The 24833-nt window shown below is 42.5% G+C and overlaps 1 protein-coding gene and 1 long non-coding RNA gene across 2 annotated transcripts; both read right to left on the bottom strand.

Moving 5' to 3' along the window:
• Positions 1-12101, bottom strand: LOC138895098 (uncharacterized). The gene is made up of 3 exons (XR_011409292.1): positions 12013-12101; positions 355-481; positions 1-275 (listed from the first exon to the last, which is right to left on the bottom strand). It is a non-coding gene; the product is annotated as an uncharacterized lncRNA (long non-coding RNA).
• A 6252-nt stretch (positions 12102-18353) lies between these two features.
• LOC138895234 (uncharacterized) lies at positions 18354-18731 on the bottom strand. The gene has a single exon (XM_070179906.1). It carries the CDS (start codon positions 18729-18731, stop codon positions 18354-18356), a length of 378 nt encoding a protein of 125 aa, XP_070036007.1.
• Positions 18732-24833: the final 6102 nt, after the last annotated feature.

Below are 24833 nucleotides of genomic sequence, written 5' to 3'. Positions count from 1 at the left end.
GCTCTTCCTTTTGAGTGATATAACAAATGGTCAGTTCCAATAAATATAAGGGTGTATTGGAGGTTCGAGTTAAATTTTACTATAATTTTGCAAATATACCATATTTACCTTGATTGGAAAAATATACTAACAATTAAAATAAATAAAAAACATACCTCTATTGAAATTCATTTAACTCATTAGAAGACTTCCCAATGAGCTTTGTTGCTTCGCGATCCCTAAGTAACAAAGATATAAAGCCACTTCGATCCATTACTTGCACTTGAAGCTTGTACCTGAAAGACACGTTTAGAATAAAAAATTTAAACTTAAGTTTTATTTAATTTTTTAAGTAAATAGAGAAGCTTATCAAACCTATGAGTGGCAGAACTATCAAGGCAGTCACATTTCTTACAGTGAAATTTACTTCCAATTTTATCAACCTTCTTCGAGCATCTCTTGCACCCCAAATATGACCATTCTCTTTCAAGTTGCAGGTTCACTACGGTCGCAACAATCCAAATTTGTCCTTCCTGAAAAAGAAGAATTAAAGTTATAGCAATGTATTTAGCAAATTTGATTGTTGGAATATCAATGTAAATGCCAAGGAGCATAAGTTGTGAAAACACCATTATATTCCGTTAAAAGATGATATCCAAAACTGTAACGACCCGGCCAGTCGTTTTGGGAGTTATAGCCTCGTTTCTCACATTTATGCTTCTTTATGTGTTATTCAGTTGTATTATGTTATACCGGGTTAGTTGGTTCAGATCCGGATTGGTTTCGGAGTGGAATGAGACACTTAGTCTCCTATTTAGAAGTTTAAGTTGAAAACGTCAACCGGATATTGACCTATGTGTAAACGATCTCGAATTTGAATTTGTATGATTCTGTTAGCTCCGTTAGGTAATTTTAGACTTAGGAGGGCGTCCGAAATATGATTTGGAGGTCCGTAGTGGAATTAGGCTTAAATTGGCGAAAGTTGGAAATTTGGCGATTTCGGTTGGCAATGAAAAATTTGATATTGGGATCAGAATAGAATTCCAGAAGTTGGAGTAGGTTCGTAGTGTCATTTGTGACGTATGTGCAAAATTTGATGTCATTCGGATGTGGTTTGGTTGGTTTCGATATCGGTTGTCGAATTTGGAAGTTTAGAACTTCTTAAGCTTGAATCCGAGGGTAATTTGGTGATTTGATGTTGTTTTGAGTGATTCAAAGGTTGGACTAAGTTTGTATGTTGATATACGACTTGTCGGTATTTTTGGTTGAGGTCCCGAGGGCCTCGGGGTGATTCCGGGTGGTTAACGGATTGTTTGAAGTTGGAAAATGCAGCTGGGGCTGCTGCTACTGATATTTCCGCACCTGCGGAGGGGGAGCCGCATGTGCGAGGTCGCTAGTGCACGTGGGAGTTCTCAGATGCGAAGTGTTACGCGCAGGTGTGAAAGGTTGGCCGCAAATGCGGAACCTGGGATCCTAAGTGAGTTCCTCACCTGCGATGTAAATACCGCAGGTGCGGCATCGCAGAAGCGGAAAAAGAGGCCTCAAGTGCGATAGTGCTGGGCAGAAAACCTCCAGCTCGTGGTTTTTTCTTTCATTTTCAATTTTGGACTTGAGGAACTCGGGAGAGGGGCAATTTTTCGAAGGTTTTCAAGGAGCAACATTGGGGTAAGTGATTCTAACCCATAAAGGTATAAATTTCGTTAATCTATGGCTATGTTCATCATTAATTAGTAGGATTTTTGAAGTGAAATGAGGGGTTAGGGCTTGGGATTTTGGAGAGTTTAATTTAAGGATTTAAGGGACCAAATGATGTCGGATTTTGATAAATTTTGTATGTATGGACTCGTGAGTGAATGAGCTTTCTAGTTTTGTAAATTTTGTCAGATTTCGAGACGTGGGCCCGAGGCCCGGGTTTGAGCCGATTTCAGGATTTTGGTCTAATTTGATAGTTTTTCTTGTGGAATTTATTCCATTAGCATATATTGATGGTATTGTACTGATTGTGAATAGATTTGGAGTATTTGGAGGCCTAGTCGAGAGGCAAGAGCATCGCGAGGTAGAGATTTGACTGGTTTGAGGTAAGTAACGATTGTAAATCTAGTCGCGAGGGTATGAAACCCCAGATTTCGTATCATTTTACTATTTTGAGGTGACACACATGCTAGGTGACAGGCGTGTGGGCGTGCACAGTTGGGGATTGCGACTGGGTTCGTCTCGTAGCAACTGTAAAGTTGTATATTTTGTTGAAACTATATGATACTTATGAGTTTTAGAAATGAGTTTCTATGAATTGGGCGGAATGCCATGTTTGGGCCTTGTGCCAGTACTATTTGGATCCTTAGGGGCCTTTTTCTTACTATCCTCTCACTATTTTTAATTATAAATCTATACTCAGTTATGGTTATATATGTTTATTGCATAACTCAGTTTTATTACTCTATTTTGATGTATATAAATGTTGTTTTGGGCTGAGTACCATGTTTTTACTGAGAGCCCGAGTGACTTGAGAGATTTATGACTGAGTGAGGCCTAGGGCCTGATTTGTGAAGATATTTATAGGATCAGGCTGCACGCTGTTGTATGTTTGATATAGGTCGAGGGCCTGATTGATTTATGCCATGATTTGCCTTGCTATAACGCTTGGGCTGAAGTAGCCCCTCCGGAGTCTGTACATACCCCTAGTGAGCGCAGGTACCTGCTGAGTGCGAGTGTTGAGTGCCGAGTGCTGAGTGACTGGGAGTCATGAGTGATTATGAGGTATGCCCGAGAGGCATGAGTGATTGTGACGTTTGCCCGAGTGGCTGTATATGAGTGATGTTGCCCGAGGGGCTGATTATGATTTCATTATTTTTGCTCACCTTTGTATTGAGCCTCTGTTTGAAACTGTTGAAAAATATCATTAAATAATTTTTACTGGAACTGGGTTTAAACAAGATGATTTGATTCAAACACTGAATTTTGAAAGCATGTTGTGTTTTACTGAGATTTCTTGATGTGGACTTTATATGCCTTACTGCTCGTCACTACTGCTCAGACTTTATTTACTGTTGTTGCTTACTGAGTTGGCGTACTCACGTTACTCCCTACACATTGTGTGCAGATCCAGGTATAGCTAGACACGGTAGCAGTTGTTGACTATTCCGATTGTAGATCTTCTCGAGGATAGCAAGGTAGCTACCTAGCGATCGCAGCCCTGCTCTTCTCCCTCTTATCTTCCTTTAGTTGTATTTAGCTATTTTCCAGACTATGTTAGTCTCTATATTGTCAGACAAATTGTAGTCGATGCTCATGACTAGTGATACCCCGATGTCGGGCTTTTCTTTTCCGCACTTTTGTTTTGATTTGAACTCCTTTACGAAAGTTTTTATGTTAAATAGCCTTGAATTTTTCCTTGAAATGAAAATATCGGTTTGTTTTGAAAATGAATCGGTTTGCCTAGTTCCATGATAGGCGCCATCACGATAGAGTTAGTTTAGGTCGCGACAAGTTGGTATCAGAGCCTAGGTTACATAGGTCTCATGAGTCATGAGCGGGTTTAGTAGAGTCTTGCGGATCGGTACGGAGACGTCTGTACTTATCTTCGAGAGGCTGCAGAACCCTTAGGAAACTCCACATTCTTGAATTCTTGTCGTGCGAAGTTGTTGATTCTAGTAACTAAACATTTGTTATTTCATTCTCTCATACATGGTGTGGACTTGTACTACATGATAGGAGGGCCAGCCACCAGTACCACCAGCCAGGGCCGCGGTAGAGGTCGTGGTAGGGGCAGTGCAGCACGCACCGCAGCTGGGGCAGTACCTGCAGATCTACCAGTTGCCCCAGATCAGGATCAGATTCCAGTTATTGATGCACCAGCTCAGGCACCACCTGTGCCTATTGTGATTCCAGGCCTTCAGGAGGCCCTAGCTCAGATTCTGACAGCGTGTATCAGCCTTGTTCAGGCGGTCTCTATCTCGACGTCCGCAACCACTTCTCAGGCCTGGGGGGCACATGCACTCAGACTCGCGTCGCTCGCACACCCGAGCAGGTTGTTCAGGGACTCCAGACACCGGGGGCACCACCAGCCCAGTCGGTTGCAACTGCACAGGATTATGTGGTTCCTACTATGCTTGTGGATGATCAACATAGGTTGGAGAGGTTTGGGAGACTCCAGCCGCCACCTTTTAGTGGCACAGAGAGAGAGGATACTCAGGATTTCTTTGACAGGTGTCAGAGGATACTCCGTACAGCTGGTATTCTAGAGACTTATGGGGTCTCATTCACTACCTTTCAGTTTTCTAGGGTTGCACTCAGATGGTGGGAGACTTACGAGAGGCATAGGCCTGTTGTCGCAGCACCCCTTACTCGGGGGCAGTTCTCCGTGGGCTTTTTGGAGAAGTTCGTGCCTCGGTCCCGCAGAGAGGAGTTGTGCAGACAGTTTGAGCGGCTTCGCCAGGGTGATATGTCTGTGATGCAGTATGAAATGCGATTCTCAGAATTGGCTCGTCATGCTATTTGGTTGGTTCCCACAGACAGGGAGAGGATCATGAGGTTTATTGATGGTCTCACTTTTCAGCTACAGTTGCTTATGACTAGAAAGAGAGTGTCTAGTGCTACCTTTGATGAGGTTGTCGACATTACTCAGCAGATTGAGATGGTTCGCAGTCAGTAGAGGGTTGTTAGGGAGACCAAGAGGTCTCATGGTCAGGGTGGATTCGGCGGTGCTCCTTTTGGGGGTCAGTTTCAGCACGATAGAGGTCGTCATTTCAGACATGCTCAGTTAGCTCAGCCATTTCACCGTGGTGTATCATCGGGCCATGGTTCTCACAGTTCTCATTAGGGCCGCTCATCACTCGGTGCCCTTCCAGCCCAGAGTTTATCCCGTGCTCCATCAGTTTAGGGCTCCTTTATGCCAGGTTCTTCTACCAGTTATCCCGGTGCTCGGGGCTCCCTTAAGTTCCTGCCACCAACACCAGGGAGTTGTTTTGAGTGTGGGGAGTTTGGTCATATGTGGAGGCAGTGTCCTCGTCGTCATGGAGGTATATCACAGCAGAGGAGTCAGCCTTCTACTTCAGCACCAGTTACTTCACCATCCGCCCAGTCAGCTCGGAGTAGAGGTCAGTCTGCTAGGGGTCGCCCCAAAGGGGGAGGCAGATCAGGGGGTGGCCAGGCCCGTTTCTATGCCCTCCCTTCTAGACCAGATGTTATTGCTTCAGATGCTGTGATTACAGGTAGTGTCTTAGTGTGGCACAAAGATGCCTCTGTATTATTTGACCATGGTTCCACATATTCATATATTTCCTCGTATTTCGCCCATTTTCTGGATATGCCCCGTGAGAATTTAGTTTCATCTGTTCATGTATCTACTCATGTGGGCAATATTATTTTTGTGGACCACGTATATTGGTCATGTGTGGTGACTATTGGGGGTCTGGAGACCCGAGTGGATCTATTGCTGCTCAGTATGGTTGACTTTGATGTGATATTGGGCATGGATTGGTTATCTCCATGTCATGCTATTCTAGATTGTCATGCTACGACCGTGACATTGGCGATTCCGGGATTTCCGAGGGTTGAGTGGAATGGTTCTATAGATTATGTACCTAGTAGGGTGATTTCATATTTGAAGGCCCAGCATATGGTTGAGAAGGGTTGCCTATCTTATTTGGCGTTTGTGAGGGATGTTAGTGCAGAGACTTCTGCCATTGATTCTGTTCCGGTGGTACATGATTTTCCGGATGTGTTTCCCGCAGACCTATCGGGCATGCCGCCTAACAGGGATATTGACTTTGGTATTGATTTGGTGCCGGGCACTCAGCCCATTTCTATTCCACCGTATCGTATGGCATCGGCGGAGTTGAAGGAATTTAAAGAACAACTTCAAGAACTCATTGATAAGGGGTTTATTCGGCCTAGTGTGTCACCTTGGGGTGCACTGGTTCTATTTGTAAATAAGAATGATGGTTCCATGAGGATGTGTATTGATTATATGCAGTTGAACAAGGTCACAGTCAAGAACAAGTATCCTTTGCCTTGTATTGATGATTTATTTGACCAGCTTCAGGGAGCGAGAGTGTTCTCCAAGATTGATTTGAGGTCCGGTTATCACCAACTGAAGATTCGGGATTCGGATATTCTTAAGACGGCTTTCAAGACCCGATATGGCCATTATGAATTCTTAGTGATGTCTTTTGGGCTGACCAATGCCCCAACAACATTCATGCATTTGATGAACAGTGTATTCCAGCCCTATTTGGACTCATTTGTTGTTGTATTCATTGATGACATCCTGGTGTACTCTCGTAGCTAGGAGGAGCACGCTCAACATTTGAGGATTGTATTACAGAGATTGAGGGAGGAGAAGCTTTATGCAAAGTTCTCCAAGTGTGAGTTTTGGCTTGGTTCAGTAGTATTCTTGGGACACATAGTGTCTAGTGAGGGTATTCAGGTGGATCCGAAGAAGACAGAGGTGATGCAGAGTTGGCCTAGACCGTCCTCAGCCACGGAAATTAGGAGCTTTCTTGGTTTGGCAGGTTACTACCGTCACTTTGTGGAGGGATTTTCATCTATTGCATTGCCCATGACCAAATTGACCCAAAAGGGTGCTCCATTCAGGTGGACGAGTGTGAGGAGAGCTTTCAGAGACTGCTTTGACCATAGTTCCAGTGTTAGTTCTGCCATCAGCTTCAGGTTCTTACACCGTGTATTGTGATGCCTCGAGGATAGGTATTGGTTGTGTTCTGATGCAGGAGGGTAGGGTGATTGCCTATGCCTCACGCCAGTTGAAGACCCATGAGAAGAGCTATCATGTCCATGATCTTGAGTTAGCAACCATTGTTCACGCCTTGAAGATTTGGCGTCATTATTTATATGGGGTTCATTGTGAAATCTGTACTGATCACTGGAATCTACAACATCTGTTTAAGAAGAAGGATCTTAATTTGCATCAGCGGAGATGGTTGGAGCTTCTTAAGGAATATGATATCACTATTTTGTACCATCCGGGGAAGGCCAATGTGGTGGCCGATGCTTTGAGTCGCCGGGTAAAGAGTTTGGGGAGTTTAGCATATCTTCCAGCAGTAAAGAGACCTTTGGCATTGGATGTTCAGGCCTTAGCGGTCCAGCTTGTGAGATTGGATATTTCGGAGCCAAGTCAGGTGTTGGCTTGCGTGGTCTCCAGGTCTTCTCTTTATGACCGTATCAGGGAGCGTCAGTATGATGACCCCCACTTACTCATTCTTCAGGACAGGGTTCAGAGAGGAGATGCTAGGGATGTGACTATTAGTGATGACGGTGTCTTGAGGATGCATGGACGGATATGTATGCCTAATGTAGATAGGCTCCGGGAGTTGATTCTTGAGGAGGCCCACAATTGACGGTATTCCATCCATCCGGGTGCCGCGAAGATGTACCAGGATTTAAGACATCACTACTGGTGGAGGTAGATAAAGAAGGATATAGTTGCATTTGTAGCTCGGTGTCTCAACTGTCAGCAGGTTAAGTATGAACATCATAGACCGGGTGGCTTGCTTCAGAGATTAGACATTCCGAAGTGGAAGTGGGAGCGAATCACCACGGACTTTGTAGTTTGGCGCCTACGGACTTCAAGAAAGTTTGATACTATTTGGGTTATTGTGGATCGGCTAACCAAGTCCGCGCACTTCATTCCAGTTAGCACTACTTACTCTTCAGAGCAGTTGGCTGAGATTTACATCCGAGAGATTGTTCGCCTGCATGGTGTCCCAGTTTCCATCATTTCAGATAGGTGCACTCAGTTTACGTCACAGTTTTGGAGGATCGTGCAGCAAGAGTTGGGTACTCAGGTTGAGTTGAGCACAGCTTTTCACCCTCAGACGGATGGGCAGTCCAAGCGCACTATTAAGATATTGGAGGACATGTTGTGCGCTTGTGTCATTGACTTTAGGGGTTCATGGGACCAGTTCCTGCCATTCGCGGAGTTTGCATATAATAACAGTTATCAGTCGAGTATTCAGATAGCTCCGTACGAGGCTTTATATGGGAGGAGGTGTAGATCTCCGGTTGGATAGTTTGAGGCGGGTGAGGCTAGGCTCTTGGGTACAGACTTAGTCTGGGATGCATTAGACAAGGCGAAATTGATTCAGGAGTGGCTTCGCATGGCGCAGTCTAGGCAGAAGAGCTATGCAACCAGAAAGGTCTGTGATGTATCTTTCATGGTTGGGGAGAAGGTTTTGCTGAAGGTTTCACCCATGAAAGGTGTTATGAGGTTTGGTAAGAGGGGCAAGTTGAGCCCCCGGTTCATTGGGCCTTTTGAGGTGCTTCAGAGAATAGGGGAGGTGGCTTATAAGCTTGCCTTGCCACCCAGCTTGTCGAGTGTGCACCCAGTGTTTGATGTTTCCATGCTCCGGAAGTATATTGGAGACATGTTCCATGTTTTGGACTTTAGCACGGTTCAGTTGGAGGGTGATATGACTTATGATATGGAGCCGATGGCTATTTTGGATCGGCAGGTTCGAAGGTTGAGGTCAAAGGACATAACTTCAGTGAAGGTGCAGTGGAGAGGGCAGCCTGCGGAGGAGGCCACCTGGGAGACCGAGCGGGAAATGCGGAGCAGATATCCACGCTTATTCGAGACACCAGGTATGTTTCTAGACCCATACGAGGACGAACTGTTGTTTAAGAGGGGGAGGATGTAACGACCCGGCCGGTCGTTTCGGGACTTATAGCTTCGTTTCCCCATTTCTGCTTCTTTATGTGTTATTCAGTTGTATTGTGTTATATCGGGTTAGTTGGTTCGGGTCCGGAGTGATTTTGGAGTGGAATGAGACACTTAGTCTCCTATTTAGAATTTTAAATTGGAAAAGTGAACCGGATATTGACCTATGTGTAAACGGTCTCGAATTTGAATTTTATGCTTATGTTAGATCCGTTAGGTGATTTTGGACTTAGGAGTGCATCAGGAATGTGATTTGGAGGTCCGAGTGGAATTAAGCTTGAATTGGCGAAACTTGGAAATTTGACGATTTCGGTCGACAGTGGAAAAGTTGATATCGGGGTCGGAATGGAATTACGGAAGCTGGAGTAGATTCGTAGTGTAATTTGTGACGTGTGTGAAACATTTGAGGTTATTCGGACGTGGTTTGGTTGGTTTTGGCATCGGTTGTCGAATTTAGAAGTTTAGAAGTTTTTAGGCTTGAATCCGAGGGTAATTTGATGATTTGATATTGTTTTGAGTGATTCGAAGGTTAGACTAAGTTTGTATGTTGATATATGACTTGTAGGTATTTTTGGTTGATGTCCCTAGGGCCTCGGGGTGATTCCGGGTGGTTAACGGATTATTTAAAGTTGGAAAATGCAGCTGAGGCTACTACTACTGATATTTCCACACCTGCAGAGGGGGAGCCGTAGGTGCGAGGTCGCTGGTGTGCGTGGGAGTTCACAGGTATGGACAGTGTTGAGGTAGTATGCGTCCGCAGGTGCGTAGGTGAAGTCGCATCTGTGAACCCGCATGTGCGAGACCTGGGGCGCAGATGCGGAGGAGTGGAATATGACTGGCTTCGCAGATGCGAAGTGTTACGTGCAGGTGCAAAAGGTTGGACGCAAATGCGAAACCTGGGATCCTAAGTGAGTTCCTCACCTGCGATGTAAATACCGCAGGCGCGACATCACAGAAGCGGAAAAAGAGGCCGCAAGTGCGATAGTGCTGGACAGAAAACCTCCAGCTCGTGGTTTTGTCTTTCATTTTCAATTTTGGACTTGAGGAACTCGGGAGAGGGGTGAGTTTTCGAAGGTTTTCAAGGAGCAACGTTGGGGTAAGTGATTCTAACCCATAATGGTATAAATTTTGTTAATCTATGGCTTTGTTCATCCTTAATTAGTAGGATTTTTGAAGTGAAATGAGGAGTTAGGGCTTGGGATTTTGTAGAGATTAATTTAAGGATTTGAGGGACCAAATGATGTCGGATTTTGATAAATTTTATATGTATGGACTCGTGAGTGAATGGGCTTTCTAGTTTTGTAAATTTTGTCATATTTTGAGATGTGGGCCGGGGGCCGGGTTTGAGCCGATTTCGGGATTCTAGTCTAATTTGATAATTTTACTTATGAAATTCATTCCATTAGTGTATATTGATGGTATTGTACTGATTGTGAATAGATTCAGAGCATTTGGAGACCGAGTCGAGAGGCAAGAGCATCACGGGGTAGAGATTTGACCGGCTTGAGGTAAGTAACGATTGTAAATCTAGTCATGAGGGTATGAAACCCCGAATTTCGTATCATTTTACTATTTTGAGGTGACGCACATGCTAGATGACGGGCGTGTGGGCATGCACCGTTGGGGATTGTGACTTGGTCCGTCCCGTAGCAACTGTAAAGTTGCATATTTTGTTGAAACTATATGATACTTATGAGTTTTAGAAATGAGTTTCTGTGAATTGGGGAGAATGCCATGTTTGGCCCTTGTGCCAGTGTTATTTGGACCCTTAGGGGCCTTTTTCTTACTATCCTCTCACTGTTTTCGATTGAAAATCTATACTCAGTCATAGTTATACCTGTTTACTGCATAATTCAGTTTTATTACTCTATTTTGATGCATATAAATATTGTTTTGGGCTGAGTACCCTGTTTTTACTAAGAACCCGAGTGGCTTGAGAGGTTTATGACTGAGTGAGGCCGAGGGCCTGATGAGAATATTTATGGGAACTTGGCTGCACGTTGCAACATGTTTGATATAGCCCGAGGGCCTGATTGATTTGTGCCATGATTTGGCTTGATATAGCGCTTGGCTGAAGGAGCCCCTCCGGAGTTTGTACATATCCCAGTGAGCGCAGGTACCTACTGAGTGCGAGTGCCGAGTACTGAGTGACTGGAAGGCATAAGTGATGGTGAGGTATGTCTAAGGGGCTGTTTACGAGTGATTATGAGATTTGCCCAAGGGGCTGTATACGAGTGATGTTGCCCGGGGGGCTGATTATGATTTCATCATTTTTGCTCGCCTTTGGAGTGAGCCTCTGTTTGAAACTGCTGAAAAATATCTTAAATGATTTTTACTGAAACTGGGTTTAAACGAGATGATTTGATTCAAACACTAATTTTTAAAAGCATGTTGTGTTTTACTGAGATTTCATGATGTGGACTTTATATGCCTTACTGCACAGTCTTTATTTACTGTTGTTGCTTACTGAGTTGACGTACTCACTTTACTCCCCACACCTTGTGTGCAGATCCAGGTGTAGCCGGACACGGTAGCGGCTGTTGACTATTTCGGTTGCAGATTTTCTCGGGGATAGCAAAGTAGCTACCTGGCGATCACAACCCTGCTCTTCTCTCTCTTATCTTCCTTTAGTTGTATTTAGCTATTTTTCAGACTATGTTAGTCTCGATATTGTCAGACAAATTGTAGTAGATGCTCATGACTAGTGACACCCCGATGTCGGGCTTTTCTTTTCCGCACTTTTATTTTGATTTGAACTCCTTTACGAAGGTTTTTATGTTAAATAGCCTTGAATTTTTCCTTGAAATGAAAATATCGGTTTGTTTTGAAAATGAGTCGGCTTGCCTAGTTCCACGATATGCGCCATCACGACAGGGTTAGTTTGGATCGTGACAAATACCAAATAGATAATCAGCGATAAGCATAGATATTCAATTAGTTTCACTTATTTAGTCTTATTAATTTTTTATCCTAAGATTATAAAGGTTTTGTATCATTATATTCCATTAAATGATGATGTTCAAAACCAAATACATAAGCAGCAGTAAGTATCCAGATTCAATTAGTTTCATTTATGTCTCTTATAAATTTGTTGATATGAGATTACGAGATTTCGTACCATTTTACATATTAGAATAATAAAAGAGACGTGCATAAGGGCATGTCACATCAATAGGAGCATTTAGGATTTCACTTTGAAGTTTCATATTGTGAATTGCTCAAAAACTTATGTTACAGGTATTCTAAAAATATATATGTGCATATTTGAGAAAACAAAATAGTGTTTTTAGATCCAACACTGTTATACATACACAACATAACATAAATTAAATACTAAAGGAGTTTAATACTTTAATCACCTCCATGCAGTCGACCAATTCTCTAATAGTTTTAACTTCTAAAATTTCAGCAGCCAACTCATCAGAAACAAAATTACTACGTTGAGAAGTGTCATGACCCAAAGTCTCACGAGTCGTGATGGCGCCTATTTCAATACTAGGCAAACTCACAATCTTAATAAACCATAATATATTTTAAATCGAAAATAAAATAATTAAATTCAGTGGAAGAAATCTCACAAATACAAATATAACACTCCCAAAACTAGGTGTCATAGAGTACATGAGCATCTAATATGAATACAATGTATGACTATTTAAAACCACTGTCTGAAAGTATAAAATAGTACAATAACTGAAGGAAAAAGAGACAAGGTCAGCGGATGCCAGGCATCTACCTTGATAGTCTCCAACTGGTAACACACTGAGGTAAAATAGCCGCCGTGTCCGGAAGCACACGGATCTACACATAAGGTGCAGAGTGTAGTATGAGTACAACCAATTCAATAAGTAACAAGACTAACCTCTGGGCTGAAAGTAGTGACGAGCTCCGCAAGTACAGTCAAGTATAAATAATTGTACAGAAATATAGGCATGCTTTCTAGTTCAACAGTTAAACTCAGTACAAGTGAAACCGATCAATATTGTATGATATGAGGAATATGACGTCTCAGTGGAAAAACCTCGTGTATTACGGGTCACAAATCATTCGGTCACTCGGTACTGTCTATGGTCAATCCGGTCCAGGAATATTCCATCTCATGTATATATATATATATATATATATATATATATATATATATATATATATATATATATATATATATATATATATATATATATATATATATATATATATATATATATATAGACACACACACATACACATCGATTGACAGTCAGTCACTTAGTACCGCATAAGGCCAATCCAGCCCTGGAAATTTTATCCCCAACTATAATTGATACGGACAAGATCCATGTCCAGATAAATTCGTCACAATATAAATAAGTAAGGCAAGTCTGTGCCCTAAACAAATCCATCCCGAATATATATAATCATCTATGCTCACTGGGCTGTGTACAGACTCTGGAGGGGCTCATTTAGCCCAAGTGTGATATAAAGCCTTTATGGCCTACTGAAGGCGGGCAGTCCCGATCCGTATAATAATAAAGCCTATAAGGCCTACTGCAAGCGGGCAACCCCGATCCGTAAAATAGTAAAGCCAATAAGGCCTACTACAGGCAGGCATCCCCGATCCATATAATAATAATAATGTATAAAGCCATTATGACCTGCTGTAGGCGGGCAGTCCCGATCCATTTAATGATAACATATATAAAGCCAATATGGCATGCTGCGATGCGCAACTCGATCCCATAAATATCCTTACAATGGACGAATATGACTGAGTGTGAAATATATATTTTTTTTAAATAATTAATTCAACAACAACACGACCCCATGGGTCCCAAAAATATTGGCACGCAGCCTAAACATGATCTTTAATAAAAGCCTCAATTCAATTTCTTTAACACGTGGGAAATGTTCAAATAATAACATGACTCTTTAATTTTTCTTTTACAACTTAACAGGATTTATTCAAGTCACAATTTTTATGGTGCACGTCCACACGCTCGTCAAGTATCGTATGCGTCACCTCCAAACAGTTTGTATAATTCCAATTCGGGGATTCATACCCTCAGAACCAAGTTCAGAAGTGTTACTTACCTCAAACCGTGTAATTCTTTACTTTGCTAGGCCCTTGCCTCGTGAATTGGTCTCCAAACGCCTCGAATCTAGCCACAAATAATTTGATTCTGTCAATAAAATTTATTGAAATTAATTCCATAAGAAAATACTAATTTTCCAACAAAATTCGAAATTTAGCTCCAAAAAATCATCCGTGAGGACCACATCTCAGAACCCAACAAAAGTTACAAAATCCAAAAGCCCATTCAACCACGAGTCAACCCATACCAATTTTACCAAAATCCGACCTCAACTCGACCCTCAAATCTTCAATTTAAACCAAGAGAATTTTCTAAATTTTCCAACTTAATTCACCCATTAAATGTTAAAAACAACTATGGATTTAGGTAATTTAACCAATATTGAGTTAAGAACACTTACCCCATTATTTTCTATGAAAATCTCCCAAAAATCGCATCAATTCGACTCCAAATCGACAAAAATGGAAAATGGGACGACCCATTTTCAGAACTTAAACTCTCTGCCCAGTCATTTTCTCTACGCGATCGCGGAGAAACATACGCGATTGCGAAGCACAATTTTCCACTGCCCAGAAAATACCCTACGCGATCGCGGTGTCCTTCACGCTATTGCGATGCACAGGATCCCATCTCTACGCGATCGCAACCCTCTTCACGTGATCGCATAGAGAAAACGCATTCGCGTAGCACATACTGGCCCAACCTATGTGATTGTGGTTGACCTCACGCGATCGCGAAGAACAAAAATCAACACTACCTCAACAAGCCTACGCAATCGTGGGTGCCTTCACGCGATCGCATAGAACAAATCTCACCTTTGCCCAAACAAGCCTATGCGATCGCGGATCTTCTCACGCGATCGCATAAAAGGAGACCAGTGACAGAAAACCAGCATTTTTAGCAGTTTACCAAGTCTAAATTTCGATCCGTTAAGCATTTGAAACTCACCTGAGGCCCTCGGGACCTCAACTAAATACACCAACAAGTCCTAAACCTCATACGAATTTAGTTAAAACCTCAAATTACATCCAACAACACTAAAACCACAAATTGCACACGAATTCAAGCCCAATGAACTTTGAAATTTCCAAATTCTACAAATGACGCCAAAACCTATCAAATCCGATTGACCTCAAACTTTGCACACAAGTCATAAATGACATAACAGAGGTATTCTAATTTTCATAATTGGATTCCGACCCCGATATCAAAAAGTCACCTCCGATCAAACTTCCCAAAAATTAAACTTTCAGTATTTCAAGTCTAATTCCACTACGAACCTCCAAAAAATATTTCCGGACACGCTCCTAAGTCCAAAATCACCATATGAAGCTATTGGAATCATCGGAAATCAAATCTGAGGTAGTTTACACATAAGTCGACATCCGGTCGACTTTTCCAACTTAAGCTTTCCATTATGAGACTAAGTGTCTCAATTCATTCTGAAATCTCTCCGGATCCGAACCAACTAATCTGATAGGTCATAATACAGCTATAAAGCACAAATGGAGTAGTAAATGGGGGAACTGGGCTGTAACCAGGCTCTGATACCAACTTGTCAAGACCCAAATCCTAACATGTTGTGATGGCGCTCATCGATGGTACTAGGCAAGCCACTACTCAACTATTTTAACACAGTAAAAGCTTTAAAATTTTACACGGAAATAATTAATATTTAAGAAAATCTTTTAGGAACAGAAATAAACCCGCTACACAATACAATCTATCCCAAAACTGGGGAGTCATCGAGTACATGAGCATCTATACCAGGAACAGTCTAATACAATGTCTAGGGAATAAGAACTAAAATGCGATAAAGATAATGAAGGAGAGCCAATTCCTGCGAATGCCATGCAGCTACCTCGATAGTCTCTGGGATCATCTGCTCAAATATCAACACCCGATGTGACCGGAAACACCTGGATCTACACACGAAGTGCAGGGTGTAGCGTGAGTACAACCAACTCAGTAAGTAACAATAGTAAATAAGGATCTAAAAGATAGTGACGAGCTAAGCAGTTATAGTTCATTATCAATAATCTCAACAAGAAAGTAGACATACTTTCAAATTCAGCAGTTTAAGTCAAATCAATTTATGAATGCCAATTTTAAGAAAAACATCCTGATACAATATCCCTCAGAAGTTTCAAAACAATGACATATAACAACTATGTGCAATAACAATGGAAGCAAATACCGCCTCTTAGGGCAATAGTCACTCAATCTTTCTCAATAGCTCATCACTCGGCTCTCAGCCCTCAACACTCACACTCAATAGGTATCAGCGCTCATTGGGGGTGTACAGACTCTGGAGGGGCCCCTTCAGCCCAAGCGCTATATTGCTGCGGCGTGCAGTTCGGTCCCAGATAAATATCCATAAGGCTCGTTGCGGCGTACAACCCAATCCATATATACATCCCTAAGGCTCGTTGCGGCGTGCAACCTGATCCATATACATACATATAGCTCACAGCTTGACACTCAGGCCCTAACTCAGTCACCAACCTCTCCAGTCTCTCCGGCTCTCATAACTCATAAAAATCAGTCCAAACAAAGATAATATAATGTATCAGATAGAAATAAGAAGATGTTGAGATAAGATACACAAGTAACACATGACTGAGTACAAAACAGCAATTAGCAATTAATTTAATGAGTACACGACCTCTGCGGGTCCCAACAGTGTAGTCACATAACCTAAGCATGATTCCTAACCTGATTTGTAGTCAAATTTCTATAACACAAGGAGAGCATATAGCTAACAACAAATTATTCAACTTAACAGTTTCACGTAATGGACCAAGTCACAATTCCTACAGTGCACGCCCACACGCCTGTCACCCAGCATGTGCGTCACCACTAAACAATCATATAACAACAAATCTGGGGTTTCATACCCTCAGGACCAGATTTAAAACTGTTACTTACCTCAATCCGAGCAAAACTCTACTCCAATATGCCTTTGCTTCCTGAATCGGCCTCCAAACGTCCCGAATCTAGCCACAAGCAGTACAATACAATCAATATGGACTAAAGGAATCAATTTCGCAAGAAAAATATGAAATTATAAGACAAAATCTGAAATTTGACAAAAGACGGGCCCCGGGCCCACATCTCGAAATCCGACAAAAGTCACAAAAACTGAAAGTCCATTCACTTACGAGTCTAACCATACCAAACTTACTCAAATCTGATCACAAAATCCCATTCAAAACCTCAAAGATCTAGCCCAAGAACTCTTCCTTATTTTCCCTAATTTTCAACCCCAAATCACAAATTTAATGGTAGAATTAAAGGCATAATCATGAAAATTAACCAAAACTAGATAGAAATCACTTACCCTAAACCCCACGTGAAAATCCCTCCAAAAAATCGCCTTCTACCGAGCTCCAGAATCAATTTTGTGATATGAACCCGAAACCCTCGATTTTGAATCTTTTATTCTGCCCAGGTACGCCTCATCCGCGAACGCGGAAGAACCCTCGCGTTCGCGATGCACAAATTGCCTCTGACCAAAAATTCCCTTCTACGCGAACGCAATCAACAACCCAAGGAACACAAACCTTCACTGACCCCTCTCATCGCGAACGCGGCCTCACCCTCGCGAACGCGTAGACCAATAGCACGGGGTCCCCAGTTGCCTCTTTTCTTCTTCGCGAACGCGACCCCATCTCGCGTTCGCGATGCACTCTCAGTCTAAACCTTCGCGAACGCGTCCTCTTCTTCGCGAACATAAAGGACAAATCTTCCTCAGCTACCAGATGCCCTTCGCGAATGCGAGACCATTCTCGCGAACGCGTAAGAGGAAACTAGAACAATTACACCAGTAGTCTTCAGCCATCAAGCCATGTCCAAAAATGATCCGCCAATCATCCGAAACTCACCCGAGGCCCCCGATACCTCAACCAAACATACCATAAAGTCCCAAAATACGATACGAACTTAGTCGAACCCTCAAATCACCTCAAATAACATCAAAAACACAAATTGCACATGGATTCAAGCCTAATGAACTTTCAAATTTTCTAATTCTACAAACGACGTCAAAACCTTTCAAATTTAGTCCGATTAACCTTAAATTTTGCACACAAGTCATAAATGACACCACAAACCTACTCCAACTTCCGTAATCGAAATCCGACCCCGATATAAAAAAGTCCACTCCCTGTCAAACATTCCAAAATTCCAACTTTTGCCATTTCAAGCCTAAATCTACTACGGACATCCAAATCACAATCTGGACGCGCCCCTAAGTCCAAAATTACCTAACAGAACTAACGGAACCATCAAAATTCAAAACCGAGGTCGTTTACACATAAGTCAACATTCGGTCAACTTTTCTAACTTAAGCTTTCCATTATAGACTAAGTATCTCAATTCATTCAGAAATCTCTCCGGACCCGAACCAACTAACCTGATAAGTCATATAATAGTTATAAATCACAAATGGTGCAGTAAATGGGGGAACGAGGCTACAACTTTCGAATCGATCGGTCGGATGGTTATATCATCCCCCTTTTAAACAAACGTTTGTCCTCGAGCGGGTCTGAAAACATACCTGGAGTCTCAAATATGCATGGATATCTGCTCTGCATCTCCCGCTCGGTCTTCCAAGTAGCCTCCTCAATTGGCTAACCTCTCCACTGCACCTTCACTAAAGTTATATCCTTTGACCTCAACTTCCAAACATGCCGACCTAGAATAGCCATCGACTCCACATCATATGTCAAATCACCATCCAACTGAACCGTGCTGAAATCCAAAATATGAGATGGGTTGCCAACATACTTTCGGATCATAGAAACATGAAATACTGGATGCACACCCGACAAGCTAGGTGGCAAGGCAAGCTTGTAAGCTACCTCCCCAACCCTCTGAAGTACCTCAAACGGCCCAATGAACCGAGAGCTCAACTTGCCCTTCTTCCCAATCTGCATAACACCTTTCATGGGGGAAACCTTCAGCATAACCTTCTCCCCAACCATGGAAGACACATCACGGACCTTCATGTCGGCATAACTATTCTGTCTAGACTAACTGCGTCGTGCGAAGCCGCTCCTCAATTAATTTAACTTTGTCCAATGCATCATGAGCCAAGTCTGTACCCAACAACCTAGCCTCACCGGGCTCAAACCAACCCACCAGAGATCTACACTGGCTTCCATACAAAGCCTCATATGAGTCCATTTGGATGCTCGACTGATAACTATTGTTGTAAGCAAACTCCGCGAGTGGCAAAAACTGGTCCCATGAACCCCCAAAATCAATGACACACGCACGTAAAATATCCTCTAATATATGAATAGTGCGCTTGGACTACCCGTCCATCTGAGGGTGAAATGTTGTACTCAAATCCACCTAGGTGCCCAACTATCGCTGCACGGCTCTCCAAAACTACGATGTAAACTACGTGGCTCTATCTGAAATGATGGAAGCATGTACACCGTGAAGGCGGATAATCTCTCGAATGTAAATTTCAGCCAGTCGCTCTGAGGAATAAGTGGTACCCACTGGAATGATGTGCGCAAACTTGGTCAGTCGATCCACAATCACCCAAATAGCATCAAACTTCCTCGAAGTCTGAAGTAAGCCACCTAGTCTCTGATGCTCATATTTTACTTGCTGACAGTTAAGGCTCCGAGCTACAAACCCCATTATGTCCTTCTCAATCCTCCTCCACCAATAGTGCTCACTCAAGTCCTGATACATCTTCACGGCACCCGGATGAATGGAATACCATGAACTATGGGCCTCCTGGAGAATCAACTCACGTAGCCCATCCACATTGGGCACACAAATCCGATCTTGCATCCTCATTACCCCGTCAGCCACCACATTGGCCTTCCCTGGAAGATACAAAATAGTGAGATCATAGTCTTTTAGCATCTCCAATCATCTCCTTTGCCTCAGATTGAGATCCTTCTATTTGAACAAGTGCTGGAGGCTCCGATGATACGTAAACACCTTACAAGACACACCGTAGAGATAATGCCTCCAAATCTTTATTGTATGAACGATCACAGCTAGCTCCAAATCATGAACAAGGTGGTTCTTTTCATGAGGCTTCAACTGGGGCGAAGCATAAGCAATCACTCTACCTTTCTGCATCAACGCACACCCAATGCCAATCCGAGAAGCATCACAATACATTGTATAAGAGCCAGAAATTGATGGTAAACTAGAACTAGAGTTGTGGTCAAAGCAGTCTTGAGCTTCTGAAAGCTCTCATCGCACTTATCCGGCCACCTGAAAGGAGCACCCTTTTGGGTCAATTTGGTCAAGGGCGATGCAATAGACGAGAAACCCTCCACAAAGCGACGATAATAATCGACCAAGCCAAGAAAGCTCTGAATCTCTGTAGCTTAGGACGGTCTGGGCCAAATATGAACCACCTCTATCTTCTTCATATCCACCTGAATACCCTCATTGGATACCACGTGCCCAAGAACGCCACTGAACTGAGCCAAAACTCACACTTGGAGAACTTTGCATAAAGCTTCTCCTCCCTCAACCACTGCAACACAATTCTCATATGCTGGGCATTCTCCTCCTGACTATGAGAGTACACCAGGATATCATCAATGAATACAATAATGAACGAGTCAAGATAAGGTTGAAACACACTATTCATCATATGCATAAGTGTTGTTGGGGCATTGGTCTGCCCAAAATACATCACAAGGAACTCATAATGGCCATATCGTGTCATGAAAGTTGTCTTAAGAATATCTGAGTCCCAAATCTTCAACTGGTGATACCTAGGCCTCAAATCAATCTTGGAGAACACCCTCGCTCCTTGAAGCTGGTCAAATAAGTCATCAATACGCGGCAAAGGATACTTGTTCTTGATTGTTACCTTGTTCAACTGCATGTAATCGATGCACATTCTCATAGTACCATCTTTCTTCTTCACAAATAAAACAGGTGCACCCCAAGGTGACACACTAGGCCTAATAAATCCCTTATCAAGGAGTTTCTGAAGCTGCTCCTTCAGCTCCTTCAACTCAGTCGGTGCCATACGGTACAGAGAAATAGAAATGGGCTGAGTGCCCGACACCAAGTCAATACCAAAATCAATATCACTGTCATGTGGTATCCCTGACAGGTGTGCATAAAACACATCCGGGAAATCTCGCACCACCAGAACAGAATCAATGGTAGGGATCTCTTGTAACGACCCAACCAGTCGTTTCGAGAGTTATAACCATGTTTTCCCCATTCCTACTTCTTTTTGTGTTATTCAGCTATATTATATTATATCAGGTTAGTTGGTTCGAGTGCAGAAGGGACTCGGGGTGAAATGAGACACTTAGTCTCATAATTAAAAATTTTAAGTTAGAAAAGTGGACCGGATATAGCTCTGTATAGTGATTTTGGAATTAGGAGTGTGTCCAGAATATGATTTGGAGGTCCGTGGTAGAATTAGGCTTGAATTGGCGAAATTGAAAATTTAGAAATTCTTAGGCTTGAATCTGAGGATGATTTGGTGTTTGGATGTTGTTTTGAGTGATTCGAAGGTTCAACTAAGTTTGTATATTGATATATAACTTGTTTGAATTATTGGTTGAGGTCCCGAGGGGCTCGGGATGATTTCAGATGGGTATCGAGAAGTTTAGAAGTTGGAAATTTCATAAGACTAAAGTTTCAAGTGAGTTCGCAAAAGATCCTACTTAAAACGTATGCTGCTACCAAACTATAACGACTTATAAGGTGATATACCTATCAAATTAAAGCCCCTTGAGTCTAGTTTCTAACACTTCAAACCGTTCATCATTCGGATATTCCTACAAGAAGTTATAATCAAATACACAAAGGCTGTCCTGTAGCTCGCTACAGAGCTCGCGAGGCCAGGTGTATTACTAGGCTTTAGCCTGGCGAGGCCAGGTGTAATACCAGGCTTTAGCCTGGCGAGGCCAGCCAAAAAGCCAGGTATAACCAGGCTATAGCCTGGCGAGGCCAGGCTTGTCGCCTGGTCCGGAATTTTTGGAGTATCCATTCTTTTATTGTTATAACCCGACCCAACTTCGATAAATAAGCCTTGAAGCTCATTTTGGAGCAAAAATCTGATATTTTTAGTGAGAAGGGAGAGTGTTCTAGAGAGAGGAAGAAGCTCAAGTACTTTGTTCATCAAGATCTTGTTCAAGCTTTGAAGTCCAACAAGGAAATATCACAAGATCTTCACCCAAGAGATAAGGTTCTAACCCCTAGTCTTCAATTTCGAGTTTGGGTAAAGATGGGTAATTAAGAGTATGATTCTTGGGTGTAATAGTATCATTTATACATATCAATAAGGTTTATGGAAAGATTGTTGAGTTCAAATGGGTATAGATTGGGTTGAAAATGGTAGAAATCTTCAAGACTTTAATTGAAGATTTGAGGGTCGAGTTGATGTCGGAATTTGATGAATTTTATATGGTTAGACTCGGGAGAGAACGAGGATTATTATTCTGCCATTTTTGACTGGCTTCGAGTCATGGGCCCGGGGGCCGGATTTTGGCCGATTTCGGATTTTTGGCCTATTTATGTAGTTTTTCCGTTGGAATTCGATTCTTTAGCCTATGTTGATAGTATTATTCTGATTATGGATAGATTCGGAGCTTTTGGAGACCGAGTCCATAGACGAGGGCATCCCGGAGTAGGATTTTAGCGTTGTTAAGGTAAGTAACGATTGTAAATCTAGTCCTGAGGGTATGAAACCCGGAATTTCGTATCATTCTATTATTTTGAAGTGACGCACATGCTAGGTGACGGGCGTGTGGGCGTGCACTATTGGGGATTTGTGACTTGGTCCGCCCCGTAGCAACTGTAAAGTTGCATACTTTGTTGAAACTATTGATACTTATATGATTTAGAAAGATTTTATGTAAATTGGGCTGAATGCCATGTTTGGGCCTTGCGCCAATGTTGTATGGACCCTTAGGGGTTGTTTCTTACCATCCTCTCATTGTTTTTGATTAAAAATCTATACTCAGTCATGTTTATACTTGTTTACCGCATAACTCAGTTTTATGACTCTATTTTGATGCATATAAATGTTTTGGGCCGAATGCCCTATTTTACTGAAATACCCGAGTGGCTTGAGATATTTATGACTGAGTGAGACCGAGGGCCTGATTTGTGAGGATGAGTATGGATCGGGACTGCCCGCCTGTAGGATACTTGTGACTGAGTGAGGCCGAGGGCCTGATTTGTGAGGATGAGTGTGGATCGGGGCTGCCCACCTGCAGCATACTTTATTATTATCGCACGTGAATTGTCCATGAAGATTATAGCGTTTGGGATAAAGGATCCCCTCCAGAGTCTGTACACACCCCCAGTGAGCGTAGGTACCTACTGAGTGCGAGTGCCGAGTGACTGGGAGGCATGAGTGATTGTGAGGTATGCCCGAGTGGCAAGAGTGATTGTGAAGTATGCACGAGTGGCACGAGTGACTGTGAGGTTTGCCCGAGTGGCTGTTTATGATTTCATAATTTTTTTTTGCTCACCTTTGCATTGAGCCTTTGTTTGAAAAACTATTGGAAAAATGCCTTTAAAATGATTTTTATTGGAACTGGATTTAAACGAGATGTTTGATTCAAATCCTGATTTTTAAGAGCATGTGGTATTTTGCTGAGATTTCCTGATATGAACGTTACATGCTTTATTGCTCGTCACTACTGCTCGGTTTTTATTTATTGTTGTTACTTACTGAGTTGGCGTACTCACGTTACTCCCTGCACCTTGTGTGCAGATTCAGGTGTAGCTCGACACGGTAGCGGTTATTGAGTGTTCCGGTTACAGGTTTTCTTGGAGATAGTAAGGTAGCTGTTTGGCGATCGCAGCCCCTGCTTTTCTCCCTCTTATCTTCCTCTAGTTGTATTTATCCATTTTCCGGGCTAAGTTAGCCTTGATATTGTTAGACAAATTGTAGTATGTGCTCATGACTAGTGACACCCCGTTGTCGGGCTTTTTCTTTTCCGCACTTCTATTTTTCTTTTATTTGAACTCTTTAAATGGAGGTTTTTATGTTAAATAACCTTGAAATTATCTTTGAAATGAAAATATCATTTTGTTTTGGAAATGAGTCGGCTTGCCTAGTTCCACGATAGGCGCCATCACGACAGGGGGTTAGTTTTGGGTCATGACAGATTGGATTCAGAGCCTAGGTTACATAGGTCTCACGAGTCATGAGCGGGTTTAGTAAAGTCTTGCAGATCGGTACAGAGACGTCTGTACTTATCTTTATGAGGCTGCAGAACCTTTAGGAAACTCCATATTCTTGAATTCTTGTCGTGTGAAATTGATTCAGCTTGAGACATAACTCGTTGAATTCCTTCCACGCATCTCGTATGCGCACATGAGCGCTCGGTATCAGTTGTGCATCGCTGGCTTGTGATTCTATGAACAAGGTTGAGTTGTGTACTCTATGTTATGGTGGTGAGCCAGTCTGGAGAACTTGAGGCCATGGTTAAACCGTAGCTTAGGCTCGGTAGCTTCAGTTGTAACCTATACATTTGGACTCATATGTCCGATAATGTCCCTACGAGTTGAATTGTGGCTCGATGAGCAGTGGAATGGCTTTGTGGTGAGTATGACGTAACTGCTGGAAGTGTTAAGACTATATGAATGTGACGAGAAGTGTTTTCTTTGAATGTAAAGGAAGGCCATTGGTTGCTTGGATTTTCATTTTGATGCGACGTACCGTCTCGAGTGTGAATGTTTTGAAGGATCTTTCACGTTGTTAAATTTTAGGGAAAATTAAATTCTCATGTCTGTCAATGAGTTTGAACTCAAGAAGAGTAAATGGTTGTGTAGTAATGGTGGTTGCGAATGGGTATTTTGATATTGATGGCTCGGGAAAGATAATCTTTGAAGAGACTTAGAGTCGGTAACATTTTATTGGTTCAGGTGCGACAGAGATACATTTCGATTTGATGCAGCGGTTGGGTAGAAAAGTATGAGGGAAGACATGATGGGAAGTGTTTCGCGGTGGTTGAAGTACTAGCAGGTCAAGTAGGAGAAGTAGAGGTTGAGAAGTTTCTTAAAGGAGATGATTAAACCGAAGTAAGAGTGGTAGATTAGCATATGAATTAACTAGTAGGGTAGTCATGTGCCTTGAGAAAGTGTAGAAT

Source organism: Nicotiana tomentosiformis, chromosome 7, assembly GCF_000390325.3.
Source record: "Nicotiana tomentosiformis chromosome 7, ASM39032v3, whole genome shotgun sequence".
Classification (NCBI taxonomy): domain Eukaryota; kingdom Viridiplantae; phylum Streptophyta; class Magnoliopsida; order Solanales; family Solanaceae; genus Nicotiana; species Nicotiana tomentosiformis.
The sequence above is the reverse complement of the archived record's forward strand: the minus strand, read 5'-3'. Positions and strand labels throughout refer to the sequence as shown.